We start from the raw sequence: 23,327 nt of genomic DNA on the forward strand, positions 1-23,327 counted from the left end.
TCTGCAAAGTTAAAGTTGTGTGCTAATGTGGTAAAATGGAAAACAAAAAAACAAACAAACAAACAAACAAAAATATATATATAGTAATAAAATAAACAAATAGAAACAAATAAAATAAAATGGTAATAATAAAATGTTGACACACTAAACAATTTTCCCTTTCAGTCCATTCATGTTCATATTTTAGCATATTGTTGGGATTATGCGGTTCATGATAATATTAATAATTTTTCAATTATTTATTTAAATATTATTTGTATTACTTTTGTACAATCAGCCATTTTTATACTATGTTGAACTGCCTTGATGTCTTAAAAAAACTGACAAAAAAATTAAGTTGAGAACCACTTCTTAACCGACTTAAGCAGTACAAGACTTATGTTCGATCCAAATATTACACTTTCTTTTTATTAAAAAAAGTATCCATCCACTTCTATCATTTCATGATCCAAGGGAAAATAAATTGTAATCAAAAGCAAAGAAGTTCACAAGTTTGAAACACTTACATGTCCAGATGTGTCTTAGAGAGGAAGCAGTTGAACAAGCAGTTGAAATATGCCCAAAGCGGCATCTCTTTATATTCACCTACAAGCCATTAGACAGTTTTATTAATCTTTAACTTGCACTGAGTGTTCCTTTAAACCTATTGTAGAACAAACTAAAAACCATCACCATTACATGCAGTAGTTTTTTTTTTTTTAAACAAGTTTACATGTTGATGCAACAATAATGAAATTGACTAAATGGCTATATTTGTGGCAAAAATTGGCTTTTGAGATTTATCGAATTGTAATTCTGAGACATTTTACATTCTTTATAATGAGTAATAACAATGTACTAAATGCAGCTTGTATACATTAATGCTGATTTACTGTTAGGATGCAATGTTAGTCAGGGAGAGAGTTTATTTTTATTTAAGCGTTGCACAGTTGTGCTTGCCCAGGGGCCCATAGCAGTTTTGCACTTTTGGGCCCCAATGAAGGTTTACTGTGGGCCATCCTCCATAGCAGCTGTTCCCAGACATACTGATAAAGTAGTTTAAACACAATTAGACCATTAGAACTCAATAAATCACAGCACGTGTTAATAAGTAATTATAATACTGTGGTGACCCACAAGTTAAATAGAGAGACATTCACCCAGAGACTGTACCTTTAAGGGAGCGGGGTTTTGAGTTAAGCACTTCCGGGTTAACGTTGTGTGACTGTTGTTTACATTTCGCTGTAAAGTAATGTATGTTTGAAGTGGATAGTAAAGTCGACTCGACGCATCTCTGTCTCCAGTCTCTTCACTTATAACACTCCACATTGGTGACCCCGACGCGAGTTGAATTATGTCACACAACGGCGGTGGTGAAAATGATGCGGCCGCGGTGCAGGCCGCTGTTAGCGGCGCGGCTAATGTCGGCGCGATCTATGCGGCCACCATCAAGTTGCCGGACTTTTGGCAGAACAATCCACGGCCGTGGTTTCAGCACATCGAGGCTCAGTTTCAGTTGAGAGGGATAACACAGGACGTTACAAAATATTTCCATGTAGTAGCGGCTTTGGATGCCTCGACGACAGCCAGGGCTATGCCGCTATTAGAGGCTCCTCCGGCTGACGGCAAGTACAACGCGCTTAAAACATTCCTTCTGAACCTCTTTGAGCTGTCAGAGCTGGAGAAAGCAGACCGCCTGCTTTCCCTGAATGGCCTGGGCGATAGCAAGCCATCTGAGTTAATGGAGAGGATGCTGGCTGTGCTGGGTTCGGCGGATCCATCATTCCTCTTCGCCCACATTTTCCTGCGGCAGCTTCCAGCACCCGTGCGCACCGCACTGGCCAGTTCCCCCCTCCTTTCCTCCAGAGACTACCGGGCGATGGCTGTGGAGGCAGACAGGATTTTCCTCGCCAACCGGCAGCAGTTTGTTCATGCGCTGTTACCTCCCCAACACCAGTCTGCCCCATTTCTACCCCCGGTGGACGACCCGGACACCGCAGCTGCTGTGACGGCCCGCTGACAGCGCGAGGACGGGTGGTGTTTCTACCACTCCAGGTTTGGGGCCAAGGCCAAGCAATGTCGCCAGCCTTGCAGTTTTGGAGCCCAGGGAAAAGCCAGGGCCGGCGCTCATTAGCAGCTATGGGCGTTGGCCGCGACTGCAAGCTGTTATTTATCACTGACGCCTTGTCTGGCCGGCGGCTGCTGGTTGATTCTGGGGCTCAGCGCAGCATCCTGCCAGCGAAGCCTGTGGACACCATGGCTGGCGGCCATGGCCCCCCGATGGATGCCGCTAACGGCACACCCATTCGTACTTATGGCACGAGGTATGTGGAAGTGTATTTCGGCGGGCGGCGTTTTGGCTGGGATTTCGTCATGGCCGCTGTGTCTACGTCTCTCCTGGGGGGCGGATTTCCTCTGCGCTTACAGGCTGTTGGTGGATGTAACGAACTGCCGCCTGATCGACGCCCTTTCTTTTGCTTCATACCCCTGCACGCTTGGAGGGGCGGGGGCGCTTTGTCTGTCAAACACGCTGGCCACTGGAGACCGGTATCAACGCCTACTGGCTGAGTTCCCTGACATCACCACGCCCACGTTCTCATCGGCGGTGGCTAAGCATGGCGTGGAGCACTACATTACCACAGTGGGCCCCCCAGTTTATGCACGGGCCCGGCGCCTCGACTCCGGCAAGCTCGCGATCGCCAGGGAGGAGTTCACCACCATGGAGCACCTCGGCATCGTGCGACGCTCCAACAGCCCGTGGGCTTCTCCTCTGCACATGGTGACCAAAGCTGATGGCGGTTGGCGTCCCTGTGGTGATTTCCGTCGCCTGAACAATGCCACCACCCCCGATCGGTACCCAGTGCCGCATATACAGGATTTCTCCGCCCACCTAGCTGGCGCCACCATCTTTTCGAAGGTGGACCTGGTTCGCGGTTACCACCAGGTGCCTGTCCACCCGCAGGATGTCCCCAAGACAGCAGTCATCACACCCTTTGGCCTTTTTGAGTTTTCTACGGATGCCTTTTGGCCTCAAGGGGGCAGCGCAGACGTTTCAGCGCCTCATGGACTCTGTGCTGCGGGACATGCCTTTCCTCTTTGTTTATTTGGACGACATTCTCGTGGCCAGCGCGTCCACCGACGACCACCTGGCGCATCTCCGGCAGTTGTTTGGCCGGCTTAGTGAGCATGGTCTCATCATTAACCCGGCCAAGTGCGAGTTTGGCCAGTCGTCCATCACCTTCCTCGGCCACCACGTCACCCCGCAGGGGGCTGTTCCCCTCCCGGCCAAGGTGGACGCCGTAGCCAGTTTTCCACGCCCATGCACCGTGAAGTCCCTGCAGGAGTTTCTGGGCATGGTGAACTTCTACAACCTTTTCCTCCCCCATGCGGCCCAACTTATGCGACCCTTGTACGACGCCTTGCGGGGTGGAAAACCGGCGGACGTGTTGGATTGGTCCCCTGAGATGAATGGGGTCCTGGAGGCTGCCAAAACCGCGCTGGCCAACGCTGCTCTGCTGGCGCACCCGTCTCCGACCGCCCCAGTTGCTCTTACCACGGGCGCCTCTGATTATGCCTTGGGAGCTGTGTGTGAGCAGTGGGTAGGAGGAGCCTGGCAGCCGCTGGCCTTTTTCAGCAGGAAGCTCCGTGACAATGAGAGGAAATACAGCACCTTCGACAGGGAGCTCCTGGGTCTTTTCCTCGCTACCCATCATTTCCGTTTCCTGTTGGAGGGCCGGCGGTTCACGGCTTTCGTTGACCACAAGCCGCTGATGTTCGCCATGGCCAAGTCTTCGGAGCCATGGTCTGGTCGACAGCAGCGCCAGCTCTCTGCCATCTCAGAGTACACCACTGACATTCAGCATGTGGCCGGCAAAGATAATTTAGTCGCCGACTGCCTCTCCCGGGCAGTCACTGGATCCGTGCACTTGGGTCTCGACTACGCAGCCATGGCTGAGGATCAGTCTGCGGACTCGGAGGTACAAGCCTACAGGACGGCCCCCACGGCGCTGCTCATGGAAGATGTGGCGTTTGACACAGCCAACGCTACACTCCTCTGCGATGTCTCCACTGGCCAACCGCGCCCCGTGGTACCTGCTGGCTGGAGGCGAAAGGTTTTTGATGCCATCCACAGCCTTTCCCACCCCGGGGTGAAGGCCTCTACCAAGCTGGTGGGGGCCAAGTTCGTCTGGCCAGGCCTGCGGAGGGACGTTAGGGCCTGGGCTGCTGCCTGTGTGGCGTGCCAGCATGCAAAGGTGACTCGTAATACCAAGGCACCTTTGGCACCCTTCAAAGTGCCAGAGAGACGTTTTGATCACGTGAATGTGGACCTGGTGGGCCCACTGCCCCCCTCCCGTGGTTATACTTACCTCCTCACTATGGTGGACAGGACAACTAGGTGGCCAGAAGTGGTTCCCCTGTCCTCCATTACATCAGCCGAAGTAGCCCGGGCATTCATTATGGCTTGGGTGGCCCGTTTCGGAACACCGTCCGACCTCTCTTCGGACCGGGGTCCGCAGTTCACATCAGAGCTTTGGACGGCAGTCGCCGAGGTTCTGGGGGTGAAGCTCCACCATACCACAGCCTAAAACCCACAAAGCAACGGACTTTGCGAGCGGTTTCATCGGGACATGAAGGCTGCGCTCAGGGCTAGCCTTACGGACAACAACTGGGTTGACCGCCTCCCATGGGTTATGCTTGGCCTTCGCTCCGCCCCCAAGGAAGATCTTCAAGCCTCATCAGCCGAGCTGGTGTACGGCCAGCCCCTGCGTGTTCCGGGGGAGTTTCTTCCAGGTGCCACGGACCCTTGGTCGGTTGCCGCCCATCGTGCTGTGTCCAGGAACATTGCCGACACTTTTGTTCCCATTCCAACGTCTCACCATGGCCTCCCCCAGTCCTACGTGCCCAAGGATTTACCGTCAGCCAAGTACGTTTTTATCCGCCACGATGGCCATCGTACCCCGCTGCAGCCCCCCTACGATGGGCCCTTCCGTGTCCTGGCCGGAGGGTCTAAGAACTTTGTTGTGGATATGGGGGGCAGGCCTGAGCGGGTGGCTATAGACCGTCTCAAGCCTGCTCATGTGGACATTGGCGAACCGCTTAAGCTGGCCCAGCCCCCACGGAGAGGGCGACCTCCAGCAGCAGCCTCGGCCCCTGCCCTCTCCCCTGGCACGGTCCCTGCCCCGCCCCTTGCCCCTTGCCCCTTTCCTGTTAAGCGCAGCCGGTACGGTCGCCTGGTCCGCCCCCCTATAAGTTGACTCTTCGGGACTGTTATGAGCTGGACTGTTCTGTTTCGCACTAGTGAATAGGGTTCTTGTTCTATTTTGAGTACCTGTTCGGTATGGGCCTGTTATTATGGGTGAATTCTGGGGGGGCCTGTGTGGTGACCCACAAGTTAAATAGAGAGACATTCACCCAGAGACTGTACCTTTAAGGGAGCGGGGTTTTGAGTTAAGCACTTCCGGGTTAACATTGTGTGACTGTTGTTTACATTTCGCTGTGAAGTAATGTATGTTTGAAGTGGATAGTAAAGTCGACTCGACGCATCTCTGTCTCCAGTCTCCTCACTTATAACACTCCACAATACCATAAATTGTATGCTGTAATGCAATGCAGTATTTATGCTAACACTGAAGTCCATGCTTAGAATTATTTACTGTATTTATTAAATAAAATTAACATATTTGTTGCAATAAAACAATGCAAATGGTTGATCATCGACTGATTTGTTCAATATTATCATTGGTATTCATCAGTGTGTATATATACAGTATATATATATATATGGACCCACTTTATATTAGGTGGCCTTAACTATTATGTACTAACCTTTTAATTAATAATTTGATACAATGCACTTATTGTGTACATACATGTCTTTATATTGTACTTACATTTTTAAATATACCTGTATGTAATTACATCTGTAATTAATTTCTGTAGTTACATTTGTAATTACACTGTTGACCCTTCCCTTACACCAAACCCTACCTTTAAACTTACCCACACCACCACACCTGTCCCTAACCCTACCCGTATCCCACCTCAATATCAGCAAAGGTGTTTTGCAAGACAATTTGAACACAGTAAGTACATTGTACTTATTTTTTGATGTAAGTACATAGTACTCAAGGCCACCGAATATAAAGTGGGGCCATAAATATATATATATATATATATATATATATATATATATATATATATATATATATATATATATATATATATATATATATATATACATAACTGATGAATTAATTATATTTTTATATTTTTTATAATATTATATTTCTGAAATAGCAACAACAAAAAAGTATATTATTAGTAATACACAAGATGGCGTCATCACATGATTAATTTATGGAACTATGCTAATGAGCTGTCATTCTGGATACGAATACCAAATAGAATGTGAATGTGAAGTCAGGGGCTGTTTACATAACACCATTTTAAACTAAAAAGATAACTTTTTATGCATTTTGGCCATCCTTTTACACGACAATGGCATTTTGGGGGTCTGAGAAATGCAACTTTTGAAAACGGGGCTCAAAGTGCAAGTTTTTGAAAATGATACCATTATTGTCTCCACGTAAACTACAAAAACGCAAATCTGTGAAAGCAGTGATGTCATGCGTATTAAGTGTTCTGTCTATAGGTGCGTAGCATTTCTTTACAAAGTGACATCGGCAGCTACTGACTTGCAAGCATAATACAGAATGTTTTGTTGTTTTTGCGGATCCCGTTTTGACAAAGTAGTCGTCTATACGTGAAAAACGCAAATTAAAAACTTTTACATTTTTAATACATCATTGTTGCGTAAATGTACCCTAAGTATGACTTTTAAGTTATTCTTGTGTCTTTTTAGAAGTATTTATATGGAAAAATGTACCAAACACCATACAGAGAGAAAATGAGAAAAGTAAAACTTTAGACAGATCTAAAGTAATAATGAATTAAAACAAGACGAGCCATTAACAGCATCAGAAACACACCAGCCAACACAAATCTGCTCTTTTATGGTGCAATATGTATCTTTTGGCAGTTCACATGTGCCTTACTTTGCCTTACAAATAATTGCAGGTTGCAACAGATTTGCAACGCTTCAACAGTTTTTCAGCTACTGGCAAACCCAGGATTTTGCCGTCCTATAACACAATGTACAAGTTAGTAATTTGGTGGTACTCTTTGTTCATTTCATTAATTGACAGCGTAACTATGATGTCTACAGTTGCCAACTCCAGCAAAGGAAAATAAGGGACCATCTTCATTCTTTATTGGAACAGAAAGGCAGTGGTTCCCAATCCTAGTCCTGTACATGCAATAACATGTGATGTGAAAATTTTTAATATACATTATCATTATATTCCATTATATGATATACACTATATTGCCAAATATATTGGGACACTCCTCCAAATTATTGAATTCAGGTGTTCCAATCATTTCAATGGCAACAGGTGTATAAAATCAAGCACCTAGGCATGCAGACTACTTCTAACATTTGTGAAAGAATGGGTCGCTCTCAAGAGCTCATGAGTGAATTCAAGCGTGGTACCGTGATAGGTTGCCACCTGTGCAATAATTATTTTCATGAAAATTCCTTACTACTAAATATTAGTGATGGGCAGACCGAGGCTTAATGAAACATTGAAACAGTTGAAGTAAATGTGCCATATTGTATCGAAGCTTCGAAACAACTTGACTCCTGTCTCCATGGTGACCCCTGGTGGTCAGAACAGTGTAAATACAACAAAGAGCCAGGCCAAACATGCATAAAAACCCCTTTTACAAATCTATTGCAAATGTTTTATTGAAAGTAAAATCTTTCAAATGCAACTAACTAATCATCTAATAAAATCAAATAGTAGGTGTCTATATGTTCTTTTATCAGTTGTCAGGGCTTGTTTTGTTTGTTCCATGGATGGCTCAGCTAAACAAGCCAATAAGAGACTATTAACTGCTATTATTCCTTTTAATTATACTAATGTCTACAGATGTATAAAACTGATCCGAGATCAGGTAAAACGCACAGACACTTGTTCAATGGTTCTCAGTGACTGCTCATGATTCATGGGTTCACAGAGTTTCTGCCCCCTAGCGGTGAACCATTGACATTTCGTAGTGTTTCGAAACAGTTATGACGTAACGAAGCCTTGTTTACTGAAATCTCGTGACTTTGGCAGATTGATACACCCTCTGAACCAATTGATTCAAAACAGAAGATTTGTAAAGCTTCGAAGCTTCATGAAGCAGTGTTTTGAAATTGCCATCAATATTCCACGGTCAACTGTTGAAGCAACTGGGAACAACAGCAACTCAGGAACAAAGGCCACATAAAATCCTAGAGCAGGGTCAGCGCATGCCAACTTTCAATATACAGTCCTCCAAATTTAACGTAGATTAGCTCAAGAACAGTGTGTAGAGAGCTTCATGGAATGGGTTTCAATGGCCGAGCAGCTGTATCCAAGCCTTACATCACCAAGTGCAATGCAAAGTGTCCGATGCAGTGGTGTAAACTGTAAAGCACACTGCCACTGGACTTTAGAGCACTACTAGCCTACTATAGCTTGCAAAGGGTGGGCCAACTCCATATGAAACCCTACGGATTAAGAATGGGAGGTCATTAAAGTACATGTGCATGTAAAGGCAGGCGTCCCAAAACTTTTGGCATTATAGTGTATGTCTTCCACGATCAATGAAAGACCCCAAGGAACTGAACCAAATTTAAATAAAAGCTGTGGAAGAAGGGATGAGGGATATTAGCTTAATTTTTATTAAAACAAACTATTCAGCTTTTTTATCTTTCTTATGTGAATGTAAATTTTAATTGGTTGATTTGCCTTCAAATCATTACATTAAATCTACCAGTCTGTCATAATGTTCAAAGCATTGCTCTATTTGTTTGAGTAGCTGGGCAACAATGGCTACTGACATGATGCGGAGCAACTTTTCGAATGTTTGAGAAAACAGTTTGAAAGCAGTTGTTATTTTTCAATTGCATTTGTTGCCACATTTAGCTTATACCTGTACCATTAAAAAACCTTATGTAAAATAAAGTATGGAGCCACACATTAAAGAATGGAGATTCATTTTTCAAATAGAGATACAAACTCTGGATCATAAAACAGATAGTATGGACACTGAATTTATTAGTGGTTCTCCACCCATTACTGTCTCAGCAATGTCTCCTGAGTTCCCTGAAAGAGTTCCAAAACGATGTTGTGGTGTTCATCGTTAGCCTTCAGTATTGGTTGTTTCTGTTTTTTTCTCCTGTATCAGTTTTAGATCCATAAGGGTGGTGCTTCTCTGGGGCCTGAAGTTCAATTTCATGTTGCTTGCTGGCTGTTTGCTGGAGTGCTTTGACCTCTTCTTTACTAAACTGCTTCCGCAGCAGCACGATGACAGCCATGATGAAGAAATAGGAGCATCCACTTAAACATGTGGTCAGACTCAAGAAGATCACTCTGAAAACAGGACACCAAGGTTTTTGTAAAGACATCCAAGGTTTTTCAAATGTGAGCTTTAGGACTGTAGTAAATATCCAATAGGGCCTATATCTAAATGGACATTTAAAGACATAAGTATCAGATGATTTTTCCCATATTTTATAATGGCATATAATTACAAATACACACCTGTACATATTTGAGTCATACATACGGCAGGCTCCTCGCCCCCCGCACCTCGTCATTCCCCATTTTAAACATGTTGAGTCAATGAGAGCTCCAAAATATACCGGAGCAGGAATACCACCTCCAGAAAAATAAAATAAATAAAATAAAATAGAGTACAATATTGCCTAGCTTATGAATGTTTTATGCTTTCTCACCTTAGTAGCTAAAGTAACATTGAATAACCATGATCTGAACATTAATTGTACCTAGAGTTCGCATCACAAGAGTTTGAATACCCAATGCCAGTGACTTCAGCTCAGGTGTAATGCATCTAAAAACAAACACATGTTATATAAGTTAAACACATAATATACAGAGATGGAATTTTAATACATTAATACTTCAAATAAAAACATGTATACCGATCAGGCATAACATTATGACTTTATTGTGTTGGTCCCCCCTTTGTTGCCAAAACAGGCCTGACCTGTTGAGGCATGGACTCCACTAGACCCCTGAAGGTGGGCTGTGGTATCTGGCACCAAGATGTTAGCAGCAGGTCCTTTAAGTCCTGTAAGCTGCGAGGTGGGGCCTCCATGGATCGGACATGTTTGTTCAGCACATCCCACTGATGCTCGATTGGATTGAGATCTGGGGAATTTGGAGGCCACAGCTACCAGAGAATATCGTTTCCATGAAAGGGTGTACATGGTCTGCAACAATGCTTAGGTAGGTGGTACGTGTCAAAGTAACATCCACATGGATGGCAGGACCCAAGGTTTCCCAGCAGAATATTGTCTAAAGCATCACACTGCCTCCGCCGGCTTGCCTTCTTCCCATAGTGTATCCTGGTGCCATGCATTCCCCAGGTAAGCGATGCACATGCACCTGGCAATCCACGTGATGTAAAAGAAAACGTGATTCATCAGACCAGGCCACCTTCTTCCATTGCTCCCGGGTCCAGTACTGATGCTCACATGCCCAATGTTGCAGCTTTCGGCGGTGGACAGGGGCCAGCATGGGCACCCTGACTGGTCTGCGGCTATTCAGCCCCATACGCAACAAACTGTGATGCACTGTGTATTCTGACACCTTTCTATTAGAACCAGAATTAACTTCTTGAGCAATTTGAGCTACAGTAGCTTGTCTGTTTGATCGGACCACATGTCGCTCGTCTCTCCCCACGTGCATCATGACCCAGTCGCCGGTTCACCACTGTTCCTTCCTTGGACCACTTTTGATAGATAAGGACCACTGCAGACCGGGAACACCCCACAAGAGCTGCAGTTTTGGAGATGCTCTGACCCAGTCATCTAGCCATTACAATTTAGCCTTTTAATTAGCCAATGCCTCGACGGACCAGGGCTGTTTTAGCAGCAAAAGGGGGACCAACCCAATATTAGGAAGGTGGTACACAGCAAAATCCCCGGTGTTAAATTAACACTCCTCAGTGTACATATGTGTCCACACTACAGGGTGTTAAAAGTAACACTTAAGAAGTGTTAAAGTTAATGAGATAATTAAGTGATTAATTAAGTTATGATTGACCATTAGTGATGAGAAACACAAGAACTACAACTGACTTCAGCCACAGCTTTAGATGCAATCCACTGAAGATAAAAGAAGACATTAAATCTCTGAAGATCTCAGCAGAGGAGGATTAAACAACTCCACAAACAGCATTACCAGCTTTACACATTACTAACCAGACTGACTTTATTTCTGTCAGACGTCTACAGAAGCTCTTACTGAGGTTTAGATGTTGATGATTTATTGAAAATAATAGTTTTGTTTGACGCCACCATTATGGTGATCAGTGTTGCTTTAGTTGGGCTCTTGACCCTTGACATGTCAGCATTTTTTCTCTCTGGCTGCTGTAGCTGTTTGTTACAGTGAGAACAGCAAGAGAAAATTGATGATGATAAGCTGATGACAGATGATGTTGGCTTGTTGTTGATTATACAGTTGTTATCATCATATGGTGCCTTATTTGCTGATCTCCTGAGAGTCATTGATTATTGTAGCATTGTGACTCTACAGCAGGAGATCCAGCAGAGTTTTTATCAGATAAACTGATCAATGTTTAAAACATGTACATAAGTCTTGTTTTCCGGTTTAATAACACATCTCACAATAAGCACTTCTAACACCTGCAATATTTACTCACACATAGACATCAAGAATCTGCCTATGAATCTCAACAATGGTGACATGCTTCATGCCACAATGCATTCTGGGTGCATCATGCAAAACTCATCAATGGCTCCCAGAATGCATTGCGGCATGAAGCATGTCACCATTGTTGAGATTCATAGGCTGATTCTTTATGTCTGTGTGTGAGTTAATCTCGCAGGAGTTAGAAGTGATTAGTGTACAATCTGCTTTAAAACGTATTCAGCTTTATTGATTAAAACCGATCTGGATCTTTCCTGGAATCACAGTAAAAACAAAATTAATCAGTGATTTAAACCACTATGTAATGATCATATTCTTATCACTGAGCAGTCAACAGCATCTGATTGTGTTTACTCTTGCTTTTCTTGCCATTGCAAACTCAGTTACAGCAGCCAGAGAAACACTAACATTAAAATGTCATCAAACTGCCCAACTAAAGAAAACACTGATCACAATGATGGTGACATTACAAAAGTTTCAACACAAAATAAACAAAAAAGTAATTCTCAATAAGAGCTTTTGTAGACGTCTGACAGAAATAAAGTCAGTCTGGTTAGTAATGTGTGAAGCTGGTAATGCTGTTTGTGGAGTTGTTTAATCCTCCTCTGCTGAGATCTTCACAGATTTAATGTGTTCTTTTATCTTCAGTTGATTTCATCTAAAGCTGTGGCTGAAGTCAATTGTAGTTTACATTTACATTTAGTCATTTATCAGACGCTTTTATCCAAAGCGACTTACAAATGAGGGCAATAGAAGCAGCTAGAGCAGTCGAAGGGCAACAATATCAGCAATATGCAAGTGCTGTAACAAGTCTCAGTTAGTCTAGCACATAATTTTTTTTTTCTTGTGTTTCTCATCACTAATGGTCAATCATAACTTAATTAATCACTTAATTGTCTCATTAACTTTAACACTTCTTAAGTGTTACTTTTAACACCCTGTAGTGTGGACACATATGTACACTGAGTAGTGTTAATTTAACACTGGGGATTTTGCTGTGTAATAGTGTTATGCCTGATCGGTGTGTATATATACTTTTTATATATTTTTTCACACACACACGATGGGTTTCCTTGTTCCAGCGTTTTTTACAAACAGCCAATGAAACGGCCACTTTATTTACAAAATTTGTGCTCTTATGTCTTTTTAAAACATTTTAAATCCTGCATTACCTTTTCATATGGTATTTTCATACAAGGTTATATATTCATTTTGAAGAAAAAAAATGTACCTGCAATATGTCCTTTAAACTTTAAACTTTAAAGAATTTCAGAATTTTTTAATTTTCAAAAGACATACTTTCATATGATTTACAAGCTGTTTTTTTCTCAAGGGAAGCAAAATTTCCAAAATTGTCCAAAAAAAGGTAAAATTACTGGTATTACTATCTTACTATCGTAGAGTACCTGAACCACACACACACACACACAAACAAACATAAACAAACAAACAAAAAAACAGACACACACACAAACAAACAAACAAACACACGTCTGGTTTGCTACGTTGTGGGGACTCTCCATACACGTAATGATTTTTATACTGTACAAACTGTATATTCTATCCCCTTACACTAACCCTACCCATCACACAAAACTGCGTTTTTACATTAAAAAAAAAAAAGTATGGACACTGACAAATTCCCATGAGTCAGTATCCATTCAGGTTGAAGTCCTTACTGGGATAGAAAAATGGATCGATATCAGCATACTGGTCCTTTCAAACGCTCCCATGTGTATCTGTGTAAGCTACTTAGATGTCCTAATTAAACTAAGGCCAAATCTTGGCATAATCTAAGCCTTGTCTGTGAAACATCTCGATTACGTATGTAACCCTCGTTCCCTAAAGGAGGGAACGGAGACATTGTGTCGATGACTGACTGAGAGCCCAATCAACTATGTGTGTAAACTAAACTAGCCAGTGGACATTGGTGTGCGAGATCTGCATCTCATGCTCCGCCTGGCAGCGCGGGTATAAATACGGAAGCAGATGCAACGCACATTCAAGTTTTCGCTGAGGAGCCGAGCCGGTGATTCGGCCGCTCAGCAGTTGTATAGCAATCGTGTTGACAGGATGTAACGTCTCCGTTCCCTTTCAGTTACTCACGTTCGACGTTAGTTCAATGACTGACGTAATGGGATCCCTACCAAAGTTCCACTATTGCTGCCCCTTCCAGCACCTGCTGGGGCAGAAGATAGGACAGGGCTTACGCAGAGAAAGTCGCTTACTGCTGTTCCGCTTGACCCATAGTGGAGGACGATACGGAGGCCACATCCTGCCCATAGGGAGGTGTCATGTGGAAGTAACCCATATGGACTGTAGTGTAGCATTTCGTCAGACAAGACAAGACTAAATATGTTCGTCAACGACCTTTTGTTCCATGACGAAGACGAGACAACAACGAGACTGCGCCAATGTCCAAAAATGCTGACTAAGACTAAATTAACATGGATTATTGTTGACGAAAAAAGACGAGACTAAAACGTTTTGCATAAAATAAAAACTAAGATAAAATCTCTCTTCATTTTCGTCTACAATCGTCTCTACTTTTTCATCATAAGATAGAATTTTCAGCTGTTCAAAAAAATATTCAGAAAGAGTTCGCCCTGTTGCTAATGTACAGGTCTCATACTCCTGTTGCTGCCAGCCTGTCATCTTGCGGCGGCGCACACGGTCACGTGGTTCCCAGAGTGCTCAATACTTCCAACGCTGTGTCAATAGTCAATACATTTGAATCGCTTAAGCAGATACATAACAGCTTCACTATACAGGTGTTTGCAGCAATTTTTGGTAAACAGTACAGCATAGTGTGCATTGATTATTACTAACTGGTCACACTTATACTCATTGGTGGTCAAATGTGACCATACACCTTAACTATTTTTAAAATAAATAGCCTATATTTTAGTTCAATAATATTTATTGAATATTTTGAGGAGATCTTTTGGTACTAAATACTATTTACTATGTGCAATAAGTATGGTCCATTAATGACCACTTAAAACATTTGTCTTCTAATATTTGTATTATTTATATTACAATTAGTGTAGTAATTAAGGTTAAAATAGAGAATTCCACTGCAAAGAGGCAAATTAGAGTCATTTTGTGGCTGGAAAAATAACATGTTCATTTGTAATGCCATTACTGGTGCCTGTATGGCTCTTTAATAAATATACATGTAGTCTAGTTGCTCATAAAGTATTGCAGATCATAACTGCTTACTTATTTGTGAAATTTTAAAATGTTAATAATAGTGAATAGTAAGGAATGCAAGCAAATATAATTTAACCCCCAAAAAAGTTTGAAATAGTGTTAAAAGGCAAACTTATTTTTCCTTATGTACAGTAGGCTATATACACATGAATTCATACTAAATCAAGATCGAAATATCGAAACAATATTTGTGCCCATCGTCTCATAAGCTAATGCTGATTATAGGCATCTATGCTGTAAATCAACCAGTTAGCTATGGTGTTGTGGCACATACATTATGCAGGTTATATATATTTTATGTAACTTATTTTGCCACACAATATATTTCGAGTTTTCCTTTGACTAAAACTAGACTAAAATGACGAGACTTTTAGTCGACTAAAATTTGACTAACAAAAAAAGATATGTGAATGACTAAATATGACTAAAACTAACAAGGACATTTGGCACAAGACTAAGACTAAATTAAAAATAGGTGACAAAATTAACACTAATGGACAAATTAGGGGGAAGTCAACACCGACAGGGACAGCAGAGCGGACTGAGCATATGGGCACCTAGCCTAGCACAGGGGTCAACCACTGGGCGTACTTACGAGTGTTAGGCTTGGCGCCAGACATCTCTGCCACGTCTGACTGCCGAGGGTGCTGGATGAACTCAAACAGGGTTTGCCAGCTGGGGAACTCACCTGAGAGCAGGATAGCACACATATCCGGTCCTTAGGAGAGGAATAGTGCAGCAAGCGAGACACTGACCAGGTCTCCGGTGTTACTGGCTACTTGAAGAGAGCACACAGGAGGATACGGCTCTACATGGAGGCTATAGAATCTAGCAAACGTGTTAGGTGTCGCACAGCCCGCAGCTCTACATATATCTACCAGCGAGACACCATGCACCAACACCCAGGAAGAAGCAAGACTTCTGGTAGAGTGAGCTCTCCACGGCTATGCGTTGGAAGTGGCATACGCCTCTGTCAGGGCCTGTTTTGTGCATACGCAACGCTTATAAATGAGGCCCCAGTATTAGAGATTACAGCGGTCATTAGCGGCAGCAATCCGAGTGGCGTTACAGCTGCTGAGGATGCCATATGCCCTAGAAGCCTCTGAAAAAGTATTTTCCTAGTTGACCCAAAGCCCCAGCTGGCTGAGGTGACTGAGCACCATGTCCCTGTTTTTGCACAACTGCTCTCACGACTGGGCCAGTATGAGCCAGTCGTTAAGTTGTAATAGTTGAGGATGCAAACGGCATGTTCTCTCAGGGGAACAAGGGCTGCCTATGCGACTTTCATGAAGATGCAAGGGGACAGGGACAGCCCAAAGGGGAGGACTTTGTAATGATATGCTCATTCCTCGAATGCAAAGCGGAGGAATGGTCTGTTTCGAGGGAGAATTGAGACATGAAAGTATGTGTCCTTCAGGTCGATCACTGTAAACCAATCTCGTGGATGGATGCATCCCGAAATGCATTTCGGCATTAGCATTTTGAACATGAGCATGTGAAAAAAAACTCCAAGATTGGCCGTAACCCACCGCCTTTCTTGGGTACAATGAAGTTGGGGCTGTAAAACCCTGTCTACATATCGGCTGGAGGGACTAGCTGTATCACTTCCTTTGCCAATAGGACTGTGATCTCCACCCATAAGACATGAGCACCTCGTTCAGCACAGAGGTGAACTGATTGCCCCTGAACTTGGGGGAACGTTGGGCGAACTGAATCACATAGCCGAGTCTGATAGTCCAAATGCACTAGCCAGGTCCCCGTAGACCATACAAGCAGGACCAGAGGGACCACAGATGTATCCACAGTGGGGGCAGCGAGGTAGAATGCAGTGACCAGACTCAGAAGACATAACGTCCCTAAGTGGGGTCTGAGTGTGCAGTGCAACACTTACCTGGTTCCACGGTTGGACAGGGTGTGCGTGAGGAGGCCTCGAGTCCTCGAAGCGCACGCTGTTGCCCACTGGCAATAGAAGACGGGGACGAGGGTGGCAAGACATAGTGTTGCACACCGCCATCTGTAACCTCAGTAACTTTTGTTGCACATAGGGCGAGGTCCCTCGCTGTGTTCAGCTCCTGCATTAGCCCTAAATCAGTACTACACTCGTGCCCAGAGGCGGATTAAGGTGGTCAGGGGCCCCTAGGCTGCTCTTTGTGTAAGGCCCCCCTTAATCATTATGCTTTACTGGAAAAATGTATTACTAAAACATACCCCAGCGGGGCCGGATGGGCGAGGGAAAACCACAGTGGGCAGTGGGACGCCTCTCGAGATGCGAATAGATCCACTTCCACCGGGCCAAATCGCTCGCACCTGGCTTCCACCACCTCAGGGTGGAAGCGCCATTCCCCGGGCCTCAGCCCCTGCCTCGACAGTATGTCTGCTCCCTGATTACGGTCCCCGGGTATGTACATCGCCCTGAGGGATGACAACCTCCCCTGGGACCACAGGAGAACCTGGTGCGCCAGTCTGTAAAGAGGGCGCGACCTCAGGCCCCCCTGGTGGTTTAGATACGATACAGCTGACATGTTGTCGGATCGTATCAGGACATGGTGGCCGCGGAGGTCCGGGAGAAAGCTCCTCAGAGCCTTGTAGACCACCAGCATTTCCAGGCAGTTGATGTGCCAGGAAAAATGCTGGATCTCCCACAGACCTCTCACAAAGCGGCCGTCGATGACCACGTCCCAACCAGTGAGGGATGCATAAGTCCCAGCAGTCCTAAACTGCCACACAGTGATGCTGCGGCCTAGCTTCATTTAGACACCATCGCCCGTATGAACTCGATACGTGTGGGGGACAATCGTGCCCACAACGTAGAGGATCCCATACGGCTCCCAGGAACACGGTTCTCTGAGAAGGCGTCAACACGGTACTGTGTGTAGAGTCTCAACCTCACGCACCCAAGGAGCAGCCAAGGACGACATCTCAGTGCCGAACTGCTGCTACTCGCGAGGGAAAAAAGCCAGGCCGAATGGAGGAACCCGATAATGATACACTTCGCCCCCGAAAGCGAACCTCAGGAATCCCCCGTGACACAGAAGGATGGATAAATAGAAGTGTGCGTCCTCTTTAGATCCACCGTGACAGACCAGTCCTCAGACTGGATCTGAATCACGACAAGGAAATGCTCAAGCATCTTGAATCTGAATCTCCTCAGAGAACGATCCAAGTTCCTCCGATCTAAAGTTGGACACAACTTAGGAACTATGAAGTACCGGCTGCAGAACCCGGACTCCCTGACTGGCGGAGGAATACGTTAAAAAGTCTCCTTAACCAACAGGGAGTGTACTTCCTGTTCCCTAACCCGCACCTGCTCTGGGCCGACCACAGTCCAGACCACCCCGTTGAACTTCGGGGGAGGGGAACTGAACCGCGGCCTGTAACCCCATTCTACAGTACGCAGGGCCCATGCAGATATATTCGGAGGCATAACCATGCGCCAAAATAATCTGCTAAGGGAACCAGCCTCTCGAGGCCTGCCTCGGGTGTCAAGCGAGCCTCCTCCCCGACCCCCTGAAACGGCTAACCGGCAGGGTGAAATCGAGGAAGATTTTCGGTGTGCGTACACATTTGCTGGACTGCCGCAGGTCTTGCTAGAGGCGGCTGGTGCAGCGCGTGTGCGCTGAGAAACGATTTGGCCCGAAGCGTACTAGACGGCGGTAGCACAACATCGATTCCCAAAAGCTCCACAGGCGACCTTGATTGCTCCTACCCGGGAAAGGGGGCTGGCCAGCAGGGGCCTCATCTAAGGGAGCAGCTCGACAGGGCCGCAGCACTAGGGCGGACACTGCGATTAGCAATTGCCTGAAACTGATGTGTTCCGCAGGCCATAAGGTGGCGAGAACGACATCAACTTCCGGAGGGCTCCAAAGAGGAGCAACCTCACATGCATGGAAGCAGCCCCCGCAGGAACTGCCCATGCATGATTGCTCCCATCTCAGATGAATATCCAGACAAGTCAAACACACTTGGGCGACAGACTGATTAAAAGTATCTAACTTATCAAAGTCAGATAACATGACACTCAATTCCTCAGAATTAAATGTCATCATAATCACCCAACCCGTGCAACCTGGTCTGAATGATAGGCTGCGTAAAAAATACACCTAACTCCTCAAAGTCAGATAATATTTTAATTTAATTCCTCTGAATTAAATGCAGCCACAATACGGTGAAACATGGTCTGAATGATAGGCTGAATATCTAATTCCTCAAAGTCAGATAATATTTTATTTAATTCCTCAGAATTAAATGCAGCCATAATCATCAGACGATACTGTTTTATTGTATTTATACGGACTCGTAAACCACACGTTGCCTCAGCAACGTGGTTCAAGCCGTTATAATACAATTGGCTTTCATTCCTCGAGAAGAAAGCCAAACAGGCGCAAGGCTGAAACACCCGAAAGGCGCACGGCAGTACGCGTCGAGATATTTCTCAATGAAAACAGCCAGCACCCTCAGGAGCTGACTGCTTACTTCGCACCCAACAGTATCACATGCCTTCTCACCGTGTCACGTTGTATCACTTTAATGGCAGACCCGAACCTATGCGCCGCCTCGGCAACGCGAGATTGAATCTTGCATTAGGAAAAGGCGAGCCTCGATACGGAGCCCGTCTAATTCCTCAGAATCAGATAGCTCACGCATCGGGTCCTCCACCCCGGGGGAAGAAGCCGCAGCATGGGCTTCCACACGGGGAAGGAGAACAATGGAGCTGTCACCAGGAAGGAGAAGATGCCTCAGCACTCTCAGGTTCCCTTGACAGACCCATCTGCGAGTCCATGATTGATCAACCGTGCTGCCTCAACAGCACGGGACCAGCCACAGAGTTTGCGAGCCCTGAATGCTTGTGAAAACAACGTTAGTAGACAACAACACCAAATACTCTTAGACTGACAACACAGAGCGCTAATGCTGAAGAGCAAAAAAGCTATCTCTGTTGTGTTCAGATGTCTCTTTGTATCTTCCGGGTATACCATCACATACTACGTCATCACGCAACACCAATCAGGATTGGGCTGATTCCATTGTTTCTTCAGACGCTTTACGCGAGGGGCGTTCCCCCAAAGTGTCGTCACGATGACACAGTTCGAGTTCCCTCGAAGGGGAACCCAATTTCAGCTTTGCACAGCAGTTAAGTTTACATTCAAAATGCACTAGAACAACCAAAACACTTTATTTATGTCTCAAATCAACTCGTTCTTCTATAACACTAGCAAAGATTTACATCCAACAAACACACTTTTGCACTCATAAAACAATAACCTATAAAAAACATTACTAACAGGCAGCATTATACAATGTTTTCTTTTGTAAAGTTCTTTACAAAACAAGAATGACAATTCTCTATTTTTTATAGTGGTAACACTTTAGTTTAGGGTCCAATTCTCGCTATTAACTAGTTGCTTATTAGCATGCATATTGCTAGAATATTGGCTGTTTATTCATAGTTTTCACGTGTCGTCACACGCTTATAGGAACGCCCACCTGGAGGGCAAAACAAGGCTCTCCTCCATTGCCTGCTAGTCATTTTTACCAGGTTTGTAGTCAGTATTAATGCGGTAAGACAGTGATATTAAAATACCAAATTCAATATACACCTTTTTGATGTTGCATACTTTGTAAAGGAAAGCAGATGAACACAGAATATTAGTGCAACACAAAGTTTCTGGTTAGGTGTTTTCCCCATCGAAACCCATTATAAAGAAAACGCGTTGTGTTCATATTCTTGCCTCATCTACTCGCCTGTATATAGTATGCATCATCAAAAAGGTGTAAACTGAATTTGATCTTTTAATATCACTGTTTTAGTACATTACGGCACTTTAAGGGTGGGTTGCACTAAGGATTCTTTAGCCTGTCGTCAGTTCACCCTCCGTCTGCTGCTTGATCAGCTCTATAACGGTTTTACTGCGTAATTAATCTGTGTTTAAAATGAAGTGATGCAACAACTCGATTTAAAATAAAACCCATATCAACAAATCCTTTAAACCTTGCTTAATTTAATCCTTATTGGTGCAACTCACCCTGTAGTGTTTTTCACGTTAAGTGTTTTAAAAACGTCCCGCTGTTTTCAGTGATTGAAATACTGCAGCAGGTGCTGTATATGGATCATAAGTGCCCAAAACGTGCATCTTGTTCACATAATTTTGTTTTAAGATGGAAATTTGACAGGCTTGTGCTGTAGTTCTATGGCGGTTTTGCCCTCCAAGGCTCTGCGACAGTCACATGACTGAAAACTATGAATTAGTACTTATTACGTACATATTAATGCCTTATTCTGCATGACCTTATTCTACATCCTTTAAGCCTATCCAATATCTAAACTTAACTAACTTACTAACTAAGCAGTAAATTAGGAGTTTATTGAGGCTAAAGTCATAATTAATAGTGAATATATGTTCCCCATAAGTGTTACCCACTTTTGCATAGATGATAATGAAATTTAAAAGACTAACACCCATGTAAGTGTCCAGCTTCATCTAATTCTTTTGATAGTATTTCAGTTTTCAGTATTTCCATATGGTATTACTGTAGAAATGTAGCAAATTAGTCTTACAAATTTTTTGCATTATGTTAGGATTTGAACGTAAGTTAAACAGTTTTGAAAATGTAAAAGTGCAAATTCTTCTGTAGGTACATAGAGATTTGGTGGTGTTTGTTTCTAAGTGAGAAATTAATTCATGTAAATTGAAATATTTATTCATTGAGTGCCAAAGCAATGATAAATGATCCACAGTTTAGCCCACATAAACTGCTGTTGTGTTCACTGTGTGAAGAGGTTTGAAAAAGTTACGAGAAATGTGTTCTAGCGATTGTAAAAAATATGTGAAGAATATATGTGAGTGCTTGCCTGAGCAAAACTCACTGCCACATTCTTGCCTTACCAATGATCAAACTAAATTATATTCTGGTGGTAACTGACCGTATAGTGATCATGTATCCAGGAGTAGTGCCCAGAGAGCTAATGAAGGAGCTGAGGACAGATACAGCCATGTAGGAGGTGAAACTCCGGGTACATACTGGCCCACGAGGACACTGGCCCAGAGACACAGATCTGCTGCCCTCTACTGGTGAGGGGGTTAAGACACAGCTGCAATTGTGGAAAACCTGTGATAATAAAACGTAAATGAGAAGAAAATATATTATAGTATGTAAAATAAGGCTTACAATACTCATTGGGTGCCTTGAATTTATTAAAAAGTTTTAGAAAAAAAAGTTTTAGATAGATCCAATTATTCTAGAGATACCGTATGTTTGCCTTGTCCAGTGGAGGTGGTGCATCCTGCCAAACAGGGCGACACATATGTAATGCCACTGTCAGAACACACAGGATCCCATTCAGACGTAGAGCAGGAACAGTCCTGGTTACACCGAGACATGAGTGAGCGCTCATCATAAGATGTATCAGGAGTCCTGAGGAGGAATTCTAAGATTGGTGATTGTTTCCAGTTTGAAACACAATGGCCATATTTGAAACATAAGAGCCAATATTCACTTATAACAGTGGTTCTCAATTGTGTTCTCAATCCACTGGCTGCAATCGAATTTGTATACTTCCCTATATAGTATGTTGAAAGTATGTGACAAAATAAGTATGTCAGAATTCACAGTACTCAGAATTATTGGCACCCCTGGTAAATATGATCAAAGATGGCTGTAAAAAATAAATCTGCATTGTTTATCATTTTGATCTTTCAGAACAAAATATTACAAAAATCTAAACTAGATTACTAAATTAAAATAATTTAAAGTGGGGGGTAAATCACATTATGAAATACATGCTTTTCTCCAAAACATCTTGGCCATAATTATTGGCACCCTTTTATTAAATACTTTTTGCAACCTCCTTTTACCCAGATAACAGCTCTGAGTTTTCTTTCTTCCTGATGAGTTTGGAAAACACCTTACAAGAGATCAGAGACTAGGAGCTAGGAGGATTTTTGTCTTGAAACCCTCCCAAACACAATGTGGTGATGTAGGTTATGTATGTATGTATGTATGTATGTATGTATGTATGTATGTATGTATGTATGTATGTATGTATGTATGTATGTATGTATGTATGTATGTATGTATGTATGTATGTACTTATTTATTTATTTATTTATTTATTTATTTATTTATTTATTTATTTATTTATTTATTTATTAAGCTTTCTGACCTCAAGACTCAACTAATCTCTGCAATTCTCCATCTGTGATCCTTGGAGAGTCTTTGGCCATTTAACTATTTATATATTTATACTCCTGTGAAACAAGAAGTCATAGACAATTTCATGTTCCTAGTCACCCTGCTGTTCTTTAATAATAATGGGAATATACTTCAGAGATATTTTAAATTAAAAAAATC

At 43.5% G+C, this 23,327-nt stretch overlaps 1 protein-coding gene across 2 annotated transcripts in view; it reads right to left on the bottom strand.

The window, feature by feature from the left end:
* Positions 1 to 6,971: 6,971 nt before the first annotated feature.
* slco1e1 (solute carrier organic anion transporter family, member 1E1) overlaps positions 6,972 to 23,327 on the bottom strand; it is a 53,326-nt gene continuing 36,970 nt past the window's right edge. For both annotated transcript variants that reach the window (XM_079817429.1, XM_079817428.1), the window contains 5 exons: positions 22,226 to 22,391; positions 21,901 to 22,085; positions 9,857 to 9,921; positions 9,612 to 9,729; positions 6,972 to 9,440 (listed from right to left, as the gene is read on the bottom strand). In XM_079817429.1, coding sequence (XP_079673555.1) covers positions 9,218 to 9,440; positions 9,612 to 9,729; positions 9,857 to 9,921; positions 21,901 to 22,085; positions 22,226 to 22,391 — 757 coding nt within the window. In that variant the 3' untranslated portion in view covers positions 6,972 to 9,217. The remainder of the gene's footprint in view (positions 9,441 to 9,611; positions 9,730 to 9,856; positions 9,922 to 21,900; positions 22,086 to 22,225; positions 22,392 to 23,327) is intronic.

This window comes from Gobio gobio (assembly GCF_949357685.1).
Source record: "Gobio gobio genome assembly, chromosome: 5".
In the NCBI taxonomy this organism is placed as follows: Eukaryota; Metazoa; Chordata; class Actinopteri; order Cypriniformes; family Gobionidae; genus Gobio; species Gobio gobio.